The 18,009-nt window shown below is 43.8% G+C and overlaps 1 protein-coding gene across 2 annotated transcripts in view; it reads right to left on the reverse strand.

Annotated features, from left to right (window-relative positions):
* Positions 1–18,009, reverse strand: part of RNF216 (ring finger protein 216) — a 135,095-nt gene that overhangs the window by 19,265 nt on the left and 97,821 nt on the right. For both annotated transcript variants that reach the window (XM_032459982.1, XM_032459981.1), the window contains one exon: positions 6,981–7,078. In XM_032459982.1, the coding sequence (XP_032315873.1) occupies positions 6,981–7,078 (98 nt within the window). The remainder of the gene's footprint in view (positions 1–6,980; positions 7,079–18,009) is intronic.

An 18,009-nucleotide genomic window follows, 5' to 3' on the forward strand; every position in this document is an offset into this window, starting at 1 on the left:
ACCAGGAAACTGCTTCAACATAAAGACTGTACATGTCTGGGGATGAGTTCTAATTTGCACTCTTTCTCCTAAAGCTGAGAAAATGCAGCCTTCTTCCTTCCACTGCTTCCAGTTTTTCTGCTATTAAGTAAGAGTAGCCAGGTGAGTCTAGGGGCAGGCAAGTGTTTTTAATTACTGATATATATTTTTAAAATTATTTTTTGGGGGGTGATTACGTTTTTATTTATTTATTTATTTTATAATGGAGGTACTGGAGATTGAACCCAGGACCTCGTGCATGCTAAGCAGGCACTTTACCACTGAGCCATACACTTGAACCTAATTGCTGGCATTTATATAAGACTGTTGTAGTACGCTCCCCAGAAGCCAGATCATGTGTCTAAAAATAGAAAAATGCAATAGGAAATTGGCTGCTATTCATTTAGGTCTAATTTTTGAATGGCCCCAAATGAAGGAACTCTGGCTGGAAAAGAATGTAAACCCAGTTCAAATTATAGAAGAACAAATGAGTTCCAAGTTTTCCTGAACAGGAATCATTGTCAAGAGGACAAAGTTTAAATAACTTTATTATTGTCAACATATTGTACCCATGTTCATGACTTAGCTCAGCAACTGTAAAGACATTTCTCAATTCTCCATGTTAAGACTCAACAGGTTCTAATGAAAAAGTCTCCAATCTGAAAAGCTGTGACCAAAACACAACTGCAATTTTCTATAGCACAAACTTTCAGTGTAAGAGAGCCCTGGAGACTGGGGTGTGGCTTTAAGCCACTGCACTCTGGTTACCTGGGGCTGGCTGACTTCCCTGGGTAGCTGCTTAGGCTGCAGTGTGGGAGAGGAGTGGCTAAAAAGAACCAAGGTTACATGGTCTTTCACAGGAAGAGGGTGCACTTGCTTGCTCTGTTCCACCAAGCTGTCAGTCACCAATAATACAGGGTGTGGTGGAGGAGAAAAGGTACTTCTAAATGGATGGAGGATATAAAGAACACATACAACTCAACGCTGTTAGAACGTTCAAATAGAACATTCAAATATTCAATACTGAAAGAATTCAAGTCCTTCGCTTTTGCAGAAGAAGAGTTCCAGGTAGGGCCAGAATGGCCCCGAACCAAAAAAGGATTGCTATTATGGGATCACCTATCCAGTAACATGAAAGCACAAAATGGGACTGGGGGAAAACCGTAGTTGATTTTTTGGGGGAGGAGAGTGATTTGGCAAGTAGATTCTAAACTAGGCAGGAAACAAACAGCCCTACAGGATGCGTTCGAGGGCAGGACAGGAAGAGAAGCCTGAGCTGCAGCTGTGCGTGCTGACCTTGTGTTCAAACAGGAAGGCTCACTGCCCTCCTCTGCATAATCAATCAAGACCCTACGCTTCCTTAAGCATTTATTCTCACCACTATTTAAGTGTGCTAGGAACTTCTTTGGGGAGCTGTCTTTGCTTCTTGTGGCATATACTATTCAAAATCTTAAATGGTTTCCCTTTGTGAGCATGTTTACGCATTTTTGGTGATAACATGCACATAAAATTAACCATTTTAAACATTTTAAAGTATACAACTCAGGGGCACTTAGTATATTCCCAGGGTTGTGCACCCATCACCATTATCTAGCTCCAGAACACCTGCACCATCCCTCAAGGAAACGCTACCTATTAAGCAGTCACTCTCCCCAGTCCCCTTTCCCCTGCAACCGGTAATCTGCTTTCTGTCTCTAATAGATTTGTCTTTTCTGTACATAAGCAAATCCATATGCCTATGGATAGTTTATATAAATGGAATCATACAAGATGTGGCCTTTTGAGACCGGCTTCTTTCACTGAGCATGTTCTGAAGGTTCATCCATGTTGCAGCTGTGTCTTCATTCCCTTTCTCTGGCTGAATAACATTGCCTCTATGGATACACTGCACGTCACCACTCATCAGATGGTGGATACCTAGGTTGCTTCTGCCTTCTGGCTACTACAATCAGTGCTGCTATGAACATTCTTCTCCAAGTTTTTGCTAGAACACCTGCCTCATCTCATACCACTTATTATGCTGCATCTTATGTTTCCCTGTGTGTACCCTGCTATTTCTCACTTTTGATAGCTGGCAACCGGGGATTCCTTGGCTCTCTGGTCCGTGGTGCAAGGGCTATATGGTGGGGAAAAGCAGTGAAAGCCTCTGCAGCACCCCTTCCCCTACAAACAGTGATACTAGACTCCTGTGAGCATCTCTGAGACTGGTGCCGCCATCACAGACTTCAAAGATGCACAGTGCTGATTCCCACTACACCTCCTTTCACTTCTCTGGCCTGCGCAGAAGAATAGGCCCTGGAGAACAGTGCATTACCACAGGCGAAGCGGGTGCTGACTCTAACTGCAGCTGCTGTTCCAGATGTCATTTCTTAGCAGAGCAAAGAAACATAACCTCTGGCAAATGGTACACAGCTACTGATCTGCAAAATGCTTTTATTCTCTGTCCAGTAAGCTGAGGACACCAGAAGGAGGTGGCAAGGACCTCGATCACATGTCACCCATGACAACATGGACATCCAACATGACAACACATCTGTCTACTATTCTAACGACATGCAAATAGAACTCAGTGAACAGGAAGCAGCAGGTTCCCTAGGATACATTAATATGGTGTATGCACGCCAGAAGACGGGAGATAAGTCCCTTGAAAATACAGAGATCTGTAATCTCTATGAATCTCTGGTGGTCTGGAAGTCAGGTGTGTATGTATCAGGCTATTCCTTCCACAGTTAAGCACACATTCCTGTATCTTGTATCCCGTACCACGAAGAAAGAAGTCAGACATTTGAGAGGCCTTTCTGGATTTTGGAATCAACATACATCACATCTGGACATGTGGTTCTGATCCATTTAATGCTGATACAAAAGGCCAGGTTTAAGCAGGACCTAAACCAAGAGAAGCCTTCCAATTGCTGCTGAACTTAGGGGTGCTCCAGGTGACTACGGGAGACCAACATGCTCAATGGAGCCAGTAGCAGGAACCGAAAGGAGAGTCAGAATGGGGGCTATGCTTCAAAAAGTTAACAACTCTCTCGTTCTACGAAACATCTCCTTGTCTGTGACTGAGCCTTAGAGTAGTCCAGATGCCTGATCATGTTTTTAGAATTGGACAACGCTCCACCACTAACTTCAAGCAGAGTACATAGGAGCAGGCCCTGAGTGCAAGAAGCTGACTGTTTATGGGCTTTGTCACATTTATAAGTGTGGGCTTTCTGCTTAAAAAACAAAACAAAAGAAAAACAACAAAGCTAACACTTTTGGAAGACTTCTCATGTGGCAATAAGCATTCTCGGTACTTTAAACTTGCTAACAACCCTACAGAGATACAATTATGCTCTGTACTTTACAGATGAGGAAACTGAGGCACAGAAAGATTAAGAAATTTGCTGCAGGTTCTGAAATACAGCTATCCAAAGTAAGCACTCAATAAATCTGTATCGATTTCATTAGTAAGACATCCTTCCTTGGGGCAAAACAAAGGCTCAAACAGCAACAACAGAAATCCTCCCTTCCTCTCAACTCAAACTAGATTATGACAGGTCCACAGTAACAAGAACAGATTTAGGGGAGCTGGCTCATAAACTGGCTGAAAGACAATCCCAAATGAGAAATTTAAAGAGTTTTAGGCAATAGCTCAACTGCTAGAATATTGCCTGACAAGATAACTACTTCGAAAAAAAGAGAGTAATTTTTGACATGTTCATCACTCAAGGCCATGCCACTGGTCAGGGTGGTGGTCACTCTAAGACACAAAGGCTGGCTGACAGACAGGGGTAGGCCTAGATTTGAGGAAGCAATATTAAAGTGGTATTTGTGATTACTGTGTACGTGCTTGTGTTAGTTTTCTACCGTTTGCCATTACCTTAATCACATCTGCAAAGTCGCTCTGCCATGTGAGGTACAAATGCTCACAGGGTCCAGGGGTTAGCGTGTGGGTATCTGGAGGCCATTTGCTTCTGTCTAACACAGTCTTCCCTCTGCACTCCAAAGGGTCACATCCATTCCACATGCAAACTTCAGTCACCTCATCCTAAGGACTCTAAGGATCTCATTCATTATAAAGTCAACTCAAATTTTATCATCTAAATTAGGTATAGATGAGACTCTGGATATGATCCACTCTGGGACACACTTTCTTTTCATTTGTGGGCCCAAGAAACCAAAGAAACAAATTATCTGTTGCTAAAATACAATGACGAGACAGGCATAGGACAATATTTATAGATATTCTGGTTCACAAGGGGAGAAAATGGAAAGAAAGAAGGAGTCACTACTCCTAATAAATTTAGAAATCCAGCTGGGCAAACTCCCTTCTATTTCAGATCTGAGAATAATCCTCTGTGGCTCACGGCTCTACTCTGAATAATACTTCTTTTTTCAAGAAAGGTAGCCTGTTTGCAGCTCAGTAGTTTTTAATCAGTCTGCTTCCTACTTAGAGAATTTTGGGGGTCTGACAGACTCCTTTCATTTTGTACTGTCTCTTCCAGTCCAACCTGGTAGTATTTCTACTGATATACAATTCTTAAGAGCCTTGTGGGTCTCCCATGTACGTTACAGGGAGTCACTCCATTAAGACATGAAGTTCATTTAGCTATTTCCTCGATAATCTCATCTCTGTTTTTGGCTTCTGCTTAGATGGGTGAAGGGTAACACCTGAGTTTCCTAGAGGCTTCCTGGTTAGAGTGAGGGCATCTGTGATTCACTCTCTGAGTCTCTTCAAAGAGCCTTTGTGTGACCAAAGACTTTGACACTCTCAATGCAGTCTTTCTTTTTTTTTTTTTCCTCTTCTTTAGAGCATGCTTTCCCTGATAGTCAATCTCTTAATTTTAGGGTCTTTTATCATCTGAACAAGATGAGAATTTCAGAAACAATTAAGCCTGTTCCTTTTTATTAATAGCTCTTCCCTCAATCTCTTTCCACTCACATTTTCCACTCTTTAACACTGTGCTTGGAAATTTCAGTTAAATGTCCAGTTTTATTATTTACAAGTTCTGCTTTCTGTATAGCCGCAGGACCCAAGTCAACTAAGCTTTCTGTCACTATATAACGTGGTGATTTAAGGATCTAAGGCAGTTCAGGCTTTGCCAATAATGTTCCTCACTTTCTCGTGAGCCCTTAATGGTGGTTTCTCATGTCCATTTTTCTACTAATGGTCTGTTCAAGGTAATCTAGGCATTTTTCTATCATGCTTCTCCAAATTCTGCCAGTCTCTGCCTATTGCTCTATTCAAACCCATTTCCACATTTTAAAGTATTTATTACAGCAGCACTCTACTTCTGGCACCAAACTGTCTTCTATTGCTGCTGTACCAAATTACTACAAACTTATTAGCTAAATATAACAGAAACGTATTATTTTATAGTTTTGTAGGTCAGAAGTCCAGCATGGATCTCAACAGGCTAAAATCAAGGTGCTTTCAGGCTGTTATCACCTGGAGGCTCCAGGAGAGAATCTGTTTGTTACTCATTTGGGCTGCCAGAGAATTCAGTTCTTTGAGGCTGTAGGACTGAGGCTCAGTTTTCTTCGCAGCTGTGAACTAAAGGTTATCCTCTGCTTCTGGAGGCTCTCATATTCCTTGGCTCAGGGCCTTCTATCTTCAAAGCCAGCAAGGAGAGGCAGAATTCTTCTCATGTCTTCCTGATTCTTTGTCTATCGTTCCATCTTTGTCTGACCAGAGTAAAGTTCTCTTTGGCTTCCAAGGAGTCAAGTGCTTAGACTGGGTTTACCCAGATAATCCAGGATAATCTTCCCCAGCTCAAGGTCCATAACTTTAATCACATATGCAAAGTCCTTTTTGCCATGTAAGGTAACACATTCACAGGTTTATAGGTTCCAGAAATTAGGACATAGAACATCTTTGGGGACCATTATTCTGCCTACCAAACTTGTGGTAAAGAGCAAAGTCAGGAAGCCATTTGTCTAGTAAATGGCAAATTCCTGCTATGCCAACTACTACCTGTGAGACCATGTTTACTTGGGCTCTCTGTGCCTCAGTTGTGTCATCTGTAAAATGAGGATAACAGTACGTTTCTGTGGTGGAGACTTGGGAGACTGTTAACTGCCTCAAACAGCCATCTCCCACTTCATCTGCTTGGTCACAAAACCGGCTCCTTACCCTTCAAATTTAAGCTAGGACGTGAAATCACCCAGCTAGATACTACATATGGTGTCTGCCTTGGAGCCAGGTTGTGGCCATGCGACTCAACCTAGACCAACAGGGCAAGAGCAGAAATAATTAATATATAATTTCTGCATCACTTACAACTTAAAGAAAAGCTGCCTGCCTGGAAACTTGTCTCTCCTCTTCTATGGGCTAGAGTGCAAATGCGGCTGCAGCTCAGCCACAGCCATGCAGGTGGGAATACTGCCTTAGGGAATGAGAAGTAATGAGATAAAGAAGCCTGGGCCTTTGAATGACCTCATGGGACAGATCTGCCCCATTGGCCTGGCAAGGCTGGGCTACTGCACGAGAGAGGGGTACACGTCTGTATTACGTAAGTCAATGTATTTAGTAAGGTGACACGTATACAATGTCCGGCCACACAGGGGGTGTCACACAGTAACGGCCGTATCATTACTGATTGCAGTATTTTGCTTCTGGAGGTTCTAATTTTACTGAATGTCTCAGGCCAACAGTATCCTATAGAAAAAAGATAAAAGCAACAATAGTGCAATCTAACCTAATCTAATTAAAATGTGTTATTTGCTTGTTTATTTAAATAATGAGAAGAGGAACAACAGTTATTGAATTCCTAATGTGCCAGGCATTTACTGTTACATTTGACACTGGAAACAGTTTTAGGAGACTACAGAGATGAGGAAACAGGCTCAGGGGTTAGATCACTTCCCTGAGATCATTCTAGACGGGGGTAGCTTGTGAGCTTGTTCTTCCTACAATATCCACTGAGCCCTCTGCCCAAAGGCAGGTTAACAGCATATAAACCCCTGATCGTGTTACTTACATAGATGTTCGGTACTTGATGTCATCTTTCTCAGCCAGCTCTTCACAAGTGAGACCATTGTGCTCTTTCCAGAGTCCCTGACACTTCCTACAGGTTTCCTGGGGATAAAGGAGAGAGACAAAGACAGCTCCTGGTGAGCAGACACTATACAAATTTCTGTTCAACAATAGGGAATGCGAAACAAGCTTCATTTGGCTTCAGTTCTTTCAGAGGATCTCTCTCCCTTTCAGCAGGGATATTTCTAAAGACATCTCTCAACAGAAGAGGTAAGAATCATTAGAAGAAAGAATGGGGAAATTTTTCTCTCCTTAGATCAAAAGAAAGCATTGCTCCCATCACCCAATTTGTATAAGGCTTTCTAAAATGTCAGGAGCCACCTGAAAAAGCCATGGAAAATAGATTTATGTGATCTTGGATTTTTAAAAATAAAATGCTGTGAGCTGCTAGAATACTGGTTCTGCCCAGTGTTCTAGTGCTGGTCTGGCACAGAGCATTTGCACTAAAATGAATGCACTGCATTGAATGGTCTAAATCAGGATTACTAGGGGTCCTTAAGGAGAGATTCCCTGGGCCACCCCTCACTCATAAACATGGATATCATCCCCCAGAGATTAAATTCATTTATAAACATGAATTTTAAAAAATTATTGCTTTTTATTCTAGGAGCCTTCATAGTTTATAAAATATTTTCACATGTGCCAGAAACCATCTTACATCAATAATAAGAATTTAAAGAAATATAATCCAACTTAATTTTCATAAATGGAAACTAAAACCCTAATAAGCACAATGAAAGAAAGGATGATGTCAGCTTTGTTTGGTCTGGAGGGACACTGAAGGCTTAGGGAAGTGGAGCCTGAGATCGAACAGATGAGTCAAAGAAAGCAAAAGGAGACCAACATCCCAGACAGAGGAACAGTTAGAGAAGGCTCTGGCAGATGAAGCTGGGCAAGTGCGGTTCCTGTACCCGGACAGCTGACAGTGAAAACAGGCCTGGCGAGGCTCTTAGGGCGTGATTATCAGTTTGACCTTTATCCTAACAGTGCTAGGGAGGCGTCAAAAGGTGTCAAGTATGGAAGTAACACGAGCAGATCATTTAAAAGACCATTCTGTGTGGAGAACAGAGTGGAGGCAGGAAAGAGTGGACACGTAAGACAGTTGGGAAGCTATTAAGGTCATTCAGGAGAGAGACTAAGGAGGCCTCATTAGGGAGGTAGGTGAGGACATGAAGGAAAGTTGACCAATTTAAGAGAAATTTAGGAAGTAAAACTGGCTGGCTTGGTGACAGCCTGGTTCTGGGAGTGAGGAGAGGGAGGTGTCATCGTGATATCTTAGTTTCTGGTTTGCACAACCCAGGGTAACAGTGACATGGATGGAACTTGGGAATAGTGGAAAAGGACTGGCTTGGGAGGTGGGAGGCCAAGTGTTAATATCCTGAGTTTGACCTAGGCAGTAATGACACAGAGGGACTCTGGGACACCCAGTGGAGATATCAGGCAGGGAGCCGGGTGTCCATATTTAGTATTTGGACACAGCTGGGGTAGAGGTCACCAGGAGATGTACTAGGTTATTATCTTCACATCAGTTCTAGAAACATCTCCCATCTCTGTACTCCCACTTATACTTGAACCTCCTCTAATACATACTGCTAAGATGGCTCTAACAAGGCAGAGTAGTATGCATAATGTAGATGCCACCATTTCTACATTAAAAAATGGTGGTGGTGGGGAGAACATAGTGACATATAGAATCCACCTAAAAGGATACCCAAGAAATTGGTAGTACTGATTGTCCTGTGTGGCTGGAAGGCAGGGTGAGGCTTCTTACTGCAGGCTCTTTGTATCTTTTACATCTTAAACTACATAAAGATACTACCCAATTAAGAAATAAAATTTTAAAAGAGAAAGAGAAATGAAATGGACTGCTTGAGGAACTGAGAACTTGAGTAACTCTTTCTCATATAAAGGCTTCAATCAGTGGGATGGGGGGGAGTAGGGGTAGAGATGAGTGGATCAGAGTCTATATTAAATGCTGTTGCTTCCAAAGGATATGAAGCTCTTTGGTCCACTACCTACATCACTGTCAGTAAACAAACGCTAAATCAGTAAGTGACTTAATTATTACACACCAAAATGTAAAGCAGCATAAAACCCATTTTTAAAAGACCTTGTGCCTGACTATTCTCGGAAGCTGGAGGATAAACAACAGCTGGAGAATAGATGAGCTGGTATCTAGATCCTAGCCTTGGAAACAATACTAACCTAGCCACCCACCAGGAGTAACAGCTTGAAAACAATGCATGGCATTTAGAGTGCTTTTTAGCATTCTTGGTGATCCAGTTGTTAATTCATGGGACCTGCTTCATAAGGGAAGAACCCATTTTTCAGGTGAGGCACCAGTCCACAACAGCAGGATAATCTGGCCAAACCAAGTCAGCTGTGAGTGAGGGGTCACCATGAAGCCACCGCTCACTTACAATATCACAGTGGCTCTCCTACAGGTCCATGTTTGAATTTTCAGCCACGTACTTCTCACTGAAGGGCTCAGGGGTCCCAGAGAATAAAACTGAAAAGTCTTTTGAAGAGACTCGTTAGTTAGACATTAAAACCCACAATTAAAATAAGGCAAGCAAACAGGCTGGGTAAATTTTCTATCTGGAGCTTTCTCTCTGTTGCTTCTTTACAATGTACCCTTCTCTTCTACACACAGTGTATATTTTACTAAACTGTAATTCTCTTCTCTCACACCACAGCTAGGCTTTGTTCCTAGGTGCAACAAATGCTTAACAATATTAGGCAGAAGAAATGTTCTTGAATGTTTCTAGCATGAAGATAATCACATTCTTCAAAGTAAGGATAATGAGAAAAATCCCAAGGACCATTTTGGAACGTGGAGTACAACTTTGACAAGTCATGTCAAAACATGAAGGACATGTATGTCCTGGTTATCAAGTCTAACTGGAGATAGTTTCTATCTCCTGTGTGTATTTTCAGATCAGGAGGAAACAGCTGAATTCATCATCACCCTGAATACAACAAAGAAGGCAGCTCCTTGCTTCTGGATGGAGGAAGGCATGCGCATACTGGGTAGCTTGCTACGGAGCAGCTATCAGTCCGTGTTCTTCATGGCACCAGAGATCTCTGGTTAAGGTTTATGTTGCCCTTTAGCCCTCAAGATGCATCAAGGTGTTCTGACTGTTCAGTGTAAAGAAGTACTAGATAGCTTCCTTTCATCCATTTTTCTGCTGCTTAGATGTTTTGTAGGTAAGACAGGAAATCAAGTTTGGTTTTAGATGACCTGTCAGGGAGCTGACATTTCTTCCCAGAAACGGCTTCCTCAAAGACCAGAAAACACTGTCCCAGGTCATCACCTCATCTACACATAGTAGGGCTTCCTGCTGCTGGCAAAAAGCCTGAGGGAAGACGAGCCCAAGGGTCCAAGTCACCAGATGCTCTGGTGTCACTCCTCGCTCACCACCCCTCCAGACCTGCTCTGAAATTTCCCTGTTCCCTGTGCACCCTGCATCTTACCCGCCTATGTCCAGCCTTGTCTCAGAAGCAGAACCTAACAGAAACTGCTTATTTCTCAGCTGTTCCTCCAATGAAACTTCTGGACTCACTCTCCAGGGAAGAGAAGTCGCTGGCCTAAGGTATGGGGCATGAGGCTGTGGCCAATCCAAACTGAATCTCTGAAATTCCACCTCTCAGCTTTGCTCACTCAGGTACTCAAAAAATGGTGGGGCTGTAAATCCCCAGACCTCTTAAGTAAAAGATGAGGCCTGGGCACCCAACCACTTACAAATGTTTAGCAAGCTCTAGAAGACACAGGGCTGTAGGCATTCAGGCCACATGTGTCTTCCAGTTGTCATAGTCACTCGTTCTTCCCACCTCAAGGCCCAAGTGACATACAGATGCCAGCCAAATCCAGAAAGAGTCTGATTTTAAGCCAGGGAAACAGACAATGAGAGATGGTGGACGTCCTGGGACTCAATAAAGCTTGGCAAAGTCAAATCTCAGTGGGTTTTCCTTCCTTTCACTAAGGGAATCTAAGAACTTCAGCTTTCTCTAGGGTAAGGATGTCGAGGGAGTCAGATATGTGAGCAAACCAAGTAGAGCATAGCGGAGGTAAGTGTAATGGTTATACATGTACACACATGCGTGAATAAACTAGAGACGGGGGAGGGTGGCTAAGTCAGACAAGGATTCTTTGAGGAGCTGGCACCTTCACAGGACTGAATAAAACAAGTATCATGAGTGATGAGATCCAGGCACTTTGGGTCAAAGTCTCTCTGTGAAGTGCCCTTCCCAGCTAGCACAGCCATTAAAGTATGTAAAACGAAGAACAAGACTCTCAATCAAACATGCCAACAATGAAACATATTCAACGTGTTAATATTTTAATGAGCACAAAAGATTCTCATATCATTAAATAAAATTATTTTGAAGTATTTGTTTCATCCTACCCTTTAAATTTTTCTACATCTATGTATGTTTTGCAATGTATGTACACCAGTAGTATATATACAAAATTTATAGATAAGTAAACGTATACTCTGGGGAAATTCTGCTTTGCACATTTTTTTTTTCCAATACAGAGAGCAGTGACAAAGTTGTGCACCTACTCATCTAGATACCGGAAAGTCACAGAAGGGATCTAGACAGGGCAGCGATGTGCCTGGGCTTGCGTTTCCAAATGCTTTGATGGACTGATGAGGCGGAGGCTGGAGGCAGGAAGACAGTCAAGCAGGAACTGGAACAGCCTGTGGGACTGGGCTGGTGGAGACATGGACGGGGACCAAGTGATGCAGGAGGAGGAGATTTGAAGGAGGGTGGGAGGCAGAGGTGAGAACGTAAGTTTAATTTTAGACTAGCTTATTTATTCACTTTCAGAATTTGCTGAATCTTCATCATTTGTCAAGTGCTATATGAGATGCTGGGGGTAGAACAAGAAGCAACTTAGACTTGCTGTCTAACTTCTTGGAGCTTACGTTCTGGTGAAGAAAACAGACATTAAACAAACAGGATATAAAGCTACAGCTGCAATGGGAACATCTCAGAGAAGAGCACTGGGCACTCAGAGGTGCATCTGCCCAGGGATCAGGAAAGCATCGAGGACGTGACACTGAAGCTGAGCCCTGAGGGGCGAGCAGAGTTAGCCAGATATGGGGGAAGGGTGTTCCGGGCCGAGTGAAGAGGATGTGTGAAGGCTCTGGTGTGGGGGAGGGCTTGTCTCATCTGAGGAGCACAGAGGAAGTTGATATTGGCTGGAGCCCAAGGAGGAGGGCTGAGAGTGAACAGTGGTCAATCCTGGTGCAGGTACTGAGGCTGGAGGGAGGCGTTTGGAAAGCCAGGCTGAATGCGTGGGAAGTGCAATGATCTGATTAAGATTTTCAAAAGATCATTCTGGCTGCTGATGGCAGAGGGACAGTTTGCTAGATTGTAGGGCTTTGTAGTGACCCCCTCACTGAACTAGGGCCAAGTAAATAACTTCAAGAGGAACAAGCCCAAGAATCTGGATTCATTTCTTGGCCTTACTCCATAGCCCTCCACAGATAAGGCCACAGCCTCCTTCCTGAACCAAGCTGACAGAGGTGAAGCTGACCTGTGGCAACACGCCTATCTTTTCTTATTAGGAATAAGAGGACCACTTTTCCTACATGGCTGCAGAAAGGGACCTTTATTGCTATTTTAAAAAGGAGATTGTTTTTTCAGTTTTGACTCTTCAGATGAGTTTCCCACTGAAACGGCATCTATACGGTAGGGGGCATCTTTCACAACATCTTCAACTCAGACATCCCACCCAAGATCCTGCAGTACTGGCTCAAAGTTCCAGACGTGTATCTCTTCCGATACAGCTGCTTTACATAACACATTTCACTCAATCTTCACAACAATTCTACAAGGGAAGTATTAGCCATCATTTCTTTTCTTTTTTTTTTAAAGTAAATGAGAAAAGGAAGTCTCAGAGAGGCAAATTATCTTGTTTAGGGTCACAGAGCTATGGACTCAAGTCTGCTCAAACCCACTTACCCTTCCCACTCCATTCTCAGTGCCTGCCAGCATGGTGTTTGCGAGCAAGAACAGGTCATTGTTTACTGGATACCCGAGGGCACAAGGGTATGAGACAAGCCCCGAGGTTACAACGGGCAGCTTGTGTAAGGAGCCCACAGATGAAAGAGCAGCAAAGCGTCAGGCTGTCAAAGGCGTGGACGCCCAGCTGCAGCTGTGCAGGATGCCCGCTCCGTCGTGCTTCCTGAGGAGCTGGGAATGACCCATTAAGAGGCAGGATGGACTAGAATTAAACCCGAGGACACTGTTTCTTAATGATAATGATAGGAACCTGCTATTCACAGAGCAACCTTTGACTGGACACGTAAGGAAGCAGCTGTTCCTGCCGCTCTTGGCCAGGTGGGTGTCTGGCGGGGCCCTGAAGGAAGTGTGATTTTAGATTCCCACTAGATGTAGAAACGTGAGTGTTCCACACCAGAACCATGTATCAGTTACTGGGTCCTTCCCTCAACCAGGCCCTAGGGCCTTTACTTGTAAATACTTGCCACTCATGTCCCCAAAGGTGGCCAGGACCACGATACATGAGGACCTGCTAGTGACAATGCCTGTGAGAGTTACCTTCACCAACACTGCTCTGGGTCAGTTTTGCTCCAAGTGATACTGATAACAGATGATTTCTGCACTGAAAGCAACGACAACACCTCCACTCTCCCTCTGTCACCCTCTTCAACAAACGCCTCCTGAGAGCTGGCCATGCCCCATCAGGCACAGTTCTCAGCAAACGATCAGGGAACAAACGAAGTCCCTGCCCTCCTAGAGTCCACATTCTGGGAGAGTGGCAGTGGGTGGACCACCAAATAGATGAACATCTACTCCGTAGGAAGACAAGGAGCATCCAGGGGAACCAAGGCAAGGGGAGGGGCAGGAGTGCGGCAGCGAGGTGTGAGGGGTGAAGGGTGGCCTCACGCAGAGATGGCACTTTAGTTCCAACCTGAAGGGCACCTGGTAGAGCAGCGGAGGCAGGATGGTGCAGTGACCCAGGAGCGCAGGAGAGAAGCTGTAAGCAGCAGCCATCCCTGACCTCACAGCCTGCGCTGAGCCAGCACCCAGGGCCAGTACGGCTGGCCTCCTGCCAGCGCTACACGCCCAACACCCTCAACCTTGCAGAGCTCTGCCTAGATGTCCTTTCTCCGCTGACACCTCCTCCTCATCAGCTCTCATTTCAAACAGCGGGGGCTATGGGAACCCAAGTGACCTGGGCAAAAGTTGGCACTCTTTCCCTGGACTCCCGGAGCACTTGGCTCTCACTCTATCACAGCACTTTTAATAGTGTCTTGTAATTATCTGATTACCTCACATCTCCAAGGAGCCAAGCACTTCTTGCAGGCAAAGACTATGCCCTGCTGATCGTTACAGACAGGGTTGGAATGGACGGTTCAATTCATCTATTCAAAAAATGTTACCCTTTGAGTGCCTGTTTCGTGCTGCAGAGGGATACACTGGTGAATAAGCCAGCAAAACTCCTGACTGAAAGAAGCTTACAATCTTCCACACTACATCTCAGTTTTCTTTGGATTTCTAGGGCCTTATACTAGGTCTGACACACACAAAGGGCTGAATGTATGAAAAATTAGAGAGAGATGAAGGCTAGCAAGACAAAGCACATTCCTCTTCACAGAGAGAGTCAGAAATACAAGCCCCACCCCTACTCCTGGGACTTTTGCATTTTACATGGGAAAAAAGGCCTCTGAAACCTCTTAGTAAACTGACCCCCTCCGCAAAGAACATTAGTTCCTCCCTATCATATCTTCATTTTTATAATTATATAAAATATAATGATGAATGTATGAGAAAATTAAGTTATCCATAAGACACTTGTAGGTAAATTCATTAGAGTTTACGCCTTAAGGATACAGGTTATGCCTTCTTCACTATGGTTTATTCTTTGCTCCCTAATTCCTTTCCCCAGTCTAACATAAAAAACTGACAGACCAGTTATTACCAAGAAGCTCATGCATACAGTGCCTGAGGAAGTCCTGCATAGATTTCAGATAAGATGTTCTTTGCTGATTTGCTCTTACAGCTTCAATATGTGGAAACTGATCACTCTTCATTTCTGATGAAAAGAGCTTCACAAACAGTGCTTGTGAGAACCTCTAGTTTAGAGAACTGAAGAAATGCAGTCAGCCTGGCTCGCTCCTCCTCCCACCCAGGGGCTCTGGAAGGTCAGTTATCACCTGAGGTCAGATCACAGGTTCCTCCTGCCTGGGTCCACTTTTCTTAAGGGACAAATAAAATTCTAACATTAACTATTTTAATGATATCTTGAAATTATTGGATTATATCACATCTCCTTAAGAAGCCAAGCTCTCCTTGCAGGAGATTTCTCTTTTCTTCAAAGTACATAATCTTCCTGAGGCAGAAGAATCTTTTGATTTCTAAATGTTGAAATTCAAATCTGGATGTGGCCAGGCAAGAGCTCTGGGCAGCATTACTGAGAAATGGGTTTCTTTGGGGAAGGTTCCATACTGTTCTTATTTTTTGGTGGACAGACACACACACACACACACACTCATGGGGATTTTAAAAAATGTGTGCAGTGGATGCGCACCCTACCATTTCTATGCACAGAAGCTGATTCTGAAAAAAGGAAATCTTGAAGTCTTACTCTTGCAGATTATAAAGAAGCCAAGCACTCTTTTCCTTCAGATCCATCAGGATCAGGTTATAAATTAGACTAGGTGACTTCAAATTTGGTTTCTTTGTTAACACTGCCCCCTAGGGATAGAAAGCTGTAAAGGCACTGAGACATACAGAGATTTACACCGCCTGACAGAGGATAATGCTTGAGAATACTGACTCCGAAAGCCAGTTACCTCATGGCCACAGCTGTCTGCTTTTTACCATACTACAGGGACTGGGACTTCTAAGATTAAGTGGAAGGTAAAGGTTTCCTGGAATAAATATAAGTTCAACTTTACCTTTGTCAGAATAACTACAACCAAAAATATCTATTCCCTTATAGTAATTACTCAAATACTGATGACTTTCTCTAGAAGCCCATTTAACGGACAGCAACAGTAACACTCAGGGCAATGCCCCAGGAGGTGGACATGTTTACACACTTGGTCTACTGCTCTGAGCATCAGGGAATAAAATGAACAAACACAAATCCCCCACCTTTCCGGAAGTCAGCATCGTATGTTGAGTAAGTCAATTACATAGTAAGACAAAAGGCACTAAAGAGAAAAACAGAGAAAGGAAGAATATTAGTGTTGCATTGCAGAGAGGGAAATTGTTCACAATTTTCAAGTAGGTGGTTGGGGAAGGCCTCTCTGAGAAGGTGTGTTTAAGCAGAAACTTAAGAAAGGTAAGAAAGTAAGCTTTGTGAGGTCTGGGGGAAAAGAAATCCAAGCCACGGAAACAGTAGGAGGTAGGTGAAAGGCCAGTAAGCTGAAAGGAGGGTGGTGTGTCCGGGGTCTGGGAGGTAACGGTAATAAGGACTTTGGCATGTGCCCAGAGTAAACAGGTTTAAGAGGATTCTCTACAAGGGCTTGAGTGAGTTAAGACCCAAAGAACCCCTGGGTCCCCTTTCCTGGAGAGCTCCAAGCTTTGGGGCCACACCTCCACCAGCGCCCTGGGCCTCTCCTGCCCAGGGCTGTGCTCACAGCCTTGAAGTGGTGGGAGGACAGAGGCTGTGACTAATTCCTGCCCAAAGGGGTTTGCTCACAGTAGACGCTCAACACAATGCAAGTTTGTGGAACCAGTTACTTACAGGTATGACTTTTAAACTATGGATTGCAACCCATTGGTGGGTTATGGAATCATTTTAGTAGATTACGAACAGTGGATTTTTAAAAAACTAGAACAGAAGATAATTAGAGTGCACTCTGTATGTCAGACATCTGTTCTGTAAAACTATTGTTCTGGTTATACATTTTATGAATGTATTACTTTTATGGTAAAATATATTCCTACTGTAGGTCACAGTCAAAACAGTTTGAAAGTCATCAACTTTCATTCATTCAAAAACCAAAAAGTTTATTTAAAGGATCAGAGAGGTTCTTTCTCCCAGGGACCAGCTGTGAGAAACTGAAAAATGGTCCCATCTCCAGTTTACCCTAGAGGTAATGATGCTTTTAACTGAGGAACATGCGTGAGAAACAGGTAGAACTACAGCCTTCATGAGGGCTCAGGAGTGAAGCCAAGGATTATGAAGTGGTGGATCTAATAATAGGTCACTTCAAACTGTCAAAAATAAACACTGCTGAAACTTGGACAGAAACAAGGGCTGCTCCTGGGCTTCCTGGAGCTTCTGAAATCTTGGCTTGGAAGGAGCAGCCAGCAAACACAGCTCTTCCCTGCTGGCACTCCACAGTCACCACGCCCTAGAAGGGAGACTCCAGATTTCAGGAAAACCAAAAGACGTACCTCCCAAAATACGCTTCGATACCTCATCTAAATTTTCACGGTGTGAGCTAGCTGGGCAGGGGTGTTGGTGGGAAGGCAGACAACAAAGGCCACTCACAGCCTAGAACCTGAAGAAAAGCTACTCTCTCCCTCAGCATTAAAATGAGAAATGCCAAGTGTTTCTTGGAGGAGACAGGCAAGTGGTAGAAGAGCTCTGGAAGCAAGTCTGAAAATCACGTGAGGCATGACCAAGGAGAAGAGCGCTACAGCCTAATGCAAAGCTCCCACCAATCTGAGAAACAGAGTTACTCGAGTTATCTGAGGTTAGAAAAAGAAGAAATCAAGGATCTGTCAGCTTGACTCCACACACTGTAAAGGAGCAGTAACTTCACCAGCCAGCTCATGTATCTCTGGCCTTGTCACAGTTACCATCCTGCAGCAGTGACAACTGGCCATGAGATGACTGCCTTATAGATATCAGGACTTCTCACTTTTTAACTAGGATGAAATTCCCAGAGTGAAGAGCTCATAACTCAGTCTTTCCTTGGTGACTCAACAGTTATGGTCTCAGTGTATGTTAGTCACTCTGAGCTGTAATCAGGAAAGTCGTG

The sequence above is a fragment of the Camelus ferus genome, chromosome 18, assembly GCF_009834535.1.
Source record: "Camelus ferus isolate YT-003-E chromosome 18, BCGSAC_Cfer_1.0, whole genome shotgun sequence".
NCBI lineage: Eukaryota > Metazoa > Chordata > Mammalia > Artiodactyla > Camelidae > Camelus > Camelus ferus.